General features: G+C 33.3%; 1 protein-coding gene across 1 annotated transcript; it reads left to right on the forward strand.

The window, feature by feature from the left end:
* On the forward strand, window positions 1,098-3,490 carry LOC18601799 (protein kinase byr2). Its single transcript, XM_018119038.1, has 4 exons — window positions 1,098-1,176; window positions 1,261-1,370; window positions 1,475-1,569; window positions 2,956-3,490. The coding sequence occupies exons 1-4, from the start codon at window positions 1,098-1,100 to the stop codon at window positions 3,488-3,490; spliced, it is 819 nt and encodes a 272-aa protein (XP_017974527.1).

Genomic DNA, 3,895 nt, shown 5'->3' on the forward strand with positions numbered 1-3,895 from the left:
TTAATTAATTATTAATTAATGTTTAAATTATATGCAATATATTAATATTTTATAATTTATAAATTAATTTTTCCTTTTATTTTATTTTTTCCTTTTTCCTTTCTTCCATGGGCCGGCCACAGGAAATGTGACTAGTGTAATAAAACACCGATCTAGTAAACCATGTGCCTAGATTTGGCCACTAAGGCACTAAATCGACGCTTCCAGCAGCTAGATCTAGCCGTGGAATGCCAGAGTCGACTGTGGGGATCTGGTTAGGAAGCACCAGATTCTATGCTTTCTGCGGCTAGATCAGGCAATGGATCCTAGATCTAGCGACTTTTTGGTTGAATCTTGTCAGAAAGTACTAGATCGACACTTTTCGACTATATTCGGTCATGGAATTGTCATCGCCGTCCATCACTGCCATCGTCATCTTCGGTGATGAGTGCTAGTTAAAGAGAGAATGAGAAAGGCAAGAACGTGAGAACAGAGAGAAAGAAGAAAGGAAAATGAGAAGAAAAAGAAATATTTATATGTCTAGGGTTACAATATTTCTAAGTTATAAAGAATATTTTAGTTTTATCAAATTTTAAAGCTATTCCCTCAGCCATGGAATAGCAAATACCATGGAGGGCTTAGGTTTAGTTAAGCCTAAGTTTTACCCTATTTTAAGAAATAGCTATTATTAATAATAGCTATTTCTTATGGCAATTGCTTACTAAATGGGGTAAAGAGAAAACATGGGAATAGATAGGGAATAGTTAGCTATTCCCTATACCAAATATACAGTAAATGTCCAACAAATACCTTTTATGTACAAGTGAAAAGTGACAAATATACAACCAATGCCTAGAAAAAACACAAAGAAACTACATGGCAGCTGATAGTATTAAACCACCATATATACTACAATTGACCGATCACAAGTTGACAACACAAATGTTAATTATTAAATCCAAGTAGAATAACTGACTCACATTGACACTACTACTCCTTCCAAAACATGTATACATCACTAGTGAAAATACTCTGTTGCTTCCATTCGTACTTGAATTAATTGGTTTCTTTGGTTATTTCTTATTGTGTTTCTTTCACTCGGATTTTTGTCAACAACAATGGATTTTGTTGAGGTAAAAGGAGTAGCAAGGAATGGTTTAACGATGGAATGGATCAAACTTAAGACTATTGGCAAAGGTTCGTATGGATTGGTTCACTTGGTTAAACCAATAAAGCCTATTTTTTATCAAGTTTTGGCTGTGAAATCTTGTCTTTACCAAGATTCCTTTTCACTTCGAAAGGAACAACATATCCTTAAAGAATTTGTTGGTTGTCGTAATATTGTTCCATGCTTTGGTGATATGTTGAGCACTGATCAAGAAGGGGCGCTGGTTTACAACTTGTTTCTTGAATATGTTCTTGCTGGAAGTCTTTTGGATTTCATAATCAATTAAAATGGGGGTAACATTTTGGAATGTGATGCCCATTGTACACAAGAATGCTGGTTGAAGGGATTCAAGATATTCATGAGAGAGACTATGTTCATTGTGATCTCATGCCAAAAAATATCCTTGTTTATTCTTCTGATTAGTATGGTTTGTTGAAGCTAATACTTGTATGCAACTTGCAATAGCAGTTTAACACTTGTCTAAACTCAACTTTAGTCCTTACCAGCTATTATTCCTCTCAGCTTATGTATTTACGTGTGCTTGCTTAGTTCTTAATGCATTTTAACACTTGTCTTATGCATGTGACCAAGTGTTGTAGTCTATTATCCACGTATGAACCTATTGTACTTAAATGTCTTTAGTAACTAGTAATGAATTGGATGAACTTTAGTTTTTTGCTTTGCATATTTTATTCATCCCTGTTTTTCCTTGCCTGTAACAGAGGCTACATCATACAGCCATATCTCGACTTCTTCTAAATCACAACATGATATTATAGCCCAATTTAAGCTCCTAAGGGACCAAAACTCTAAATATCACCACAAAATCTTCCAAATAACAACTTATCATGAGCAAGGCAAATAGTAGTACCTTCTCTCATCAAACACCATTAACCTTTAATAGAGCCAACTACTTTATTTGGTTCTGTAAAAGTGAGAGCCTACATGAGGGCCTACGACCTTTGGGGTATGGTTGAAGCAAAACATGGAGCGAGACAAATGTAAGTCTTGAATGCATTAAAGGAGTTTGAGGTCTTGAAGATAAAGGACAATGAAGCTATGAAGGACTGTAGAGATAAGCTTATGAAAGTAACAAATCAAGTGAAATTGTTAGGAGAAAATTTGTCTGATGTGTTCTTACTCGAGAGATTTGAAGCTAAAATCTCTCCATTGGAAGAGTCAAAGGATATCTCCAAATTGACACTTATTGAAGTCATGACTCCTCTCCAAGCTACAGAGCATAGAAAATCAATACACATGGACAATAACACAGAAAATGCTTTGATGGCCAAGTTCAAAGTCAAAGGTGCTTTGCAATCTGAAAATCCTTAAATAGAAAAGGCATGTAATGAGTTTAGACATGCGAAAAAGGTTTACAAGAATAAACCTAAGATGCAAGAAAAGCCAACTCAAACAGAAGAAAAGACTAATGTAAAGGAAGAGCATTTGTTCATGGTTATGAACAAAGCCAAAGCTCCAACTTCAAAGGAATGAGCTGATGTTTCACAAGCAAGTATTAAGGAGGAGTGTTGAAGCTAATACTTGCATGCAACCTGTAGTAGCAGTTTAAACTCAACTTAAGTCCTTACCAGTTATTACTCCTCTCAGCTTATGTATTTACTTGTTGTTATGCACGCGTAGTTTTTAATGCATGTGACCAAGTGTTGTAAGCTATTATCCACGTATGAACCTATTGTACTTAAATGTCTTTAGCAACCACTAATGAATTAGATGAACTTTAGTTCTTTGCTTTGCATAATTTATTCATCCTTGTTTTCTTTACCTGTAACAAAGGCTGCATCATGCAGCCATATCTCGATTTCTTCCAAATCACAACATGGTTCCCTTAGCAATCTAAAGATTGCTAATTTTGGTTTGGCTAAGCAACTTGGAGAAAGAGATATGCCAGATCAGGTAGAACCTTGGATGCCAAATTTTCCAAGTATAACACTTTACATGCCATCAGAATATGTTAAAGAAAGGAAAATCAGTGCTTCGATAGATATATGGTCTTTAAGGTGTATTATTCTTGAGATGATCATTGGAAAACTACCATGGGGATATCAAAACTTGAGAGACTTGAAGATCAAGTTTAGATTTTCAAGGGATTGCCCAAAAATACCCGACAACATGTCAAATGCAAGGAAAGATTTATTGATGAAGTGTTTTGCAAGGGATCCTATCGAAAGGTGGATCGTTGATATGCTGTTATGTCATCTTCTTCTCATTTCAAACTGCACTTCATCATTGCCATCTCAAACAAACTCTTTTCAACATGCACAATGTGATGGTTATTTTCCTTCCATTAAACAAATTTTGGCAACGTGCCTAGCTATTAATTAATTATTTTACTGTAATAGTTCAAACATTGTATTCTGCTAGCTATAATATTATTTTTTTAATTCAGCTAAAATAATATTATAGTTCAATAATTTATCAATTTTTATCACAAATTGAAACTTGGTAAAAGGTGTTAGAATATTATAAAAAATTCATTCAATTTTTATATTAATTTATCAATTTCATTATATATAGTTTAGTAAGACATATAACATCTCTATAACTTGTTTGCGAAATTTAAACACTCCACTACGGATATAGAAAATAATAATTTTTAAAATAATTAAATAAAAAATATAAATTTTCATAGTTTTAATATTTATATATATAAGTTAAAAACTAATAAAAAGAAAATACTTGCTCTAATACTTTTTTTTAACCATATTCCTTTTTACCTTTTTGTATTTT

Source organism: Theobroma cacao, chromosome 4 (assembly GCF_000208745.1).
Source record: "Theobroma cacao cultivar B97-61/B2 chromosome 4, Criollo_cocoa_genome_V2, whole genome shotgun sequence".
NCBI lineage: Eukaryota > Viridiplantae > Streptophyta > Magnoliopsida > Malvales > Malvaceae > Theobroma > Theobroma cacao.

Bases quoted from the DNA above. Each gene is read 5' to 3' on its own strand.
- LOC18601799 (XM_018119038.1), top strand. From the start codon at position 1,098: ATGGATTTTGTTGAGGTAAAAGGAGTAGCAAGGAATGGTTTAACGATG. The intron at 1,371-1,474 runs GTTTACAACTTG...CCATTGTACACA, and splicing joins CTGATCAAGAAGGGGCGCTG to AGAATGCTGGTTGAAGGGAT. The intron at 1,570-2,955 runs GTATGGTTTGTT...TGCATCATGCAG, and splicing joins CTTGTTTATTCTTCTGATTA to CCATATCTCGATTTCTTCCA.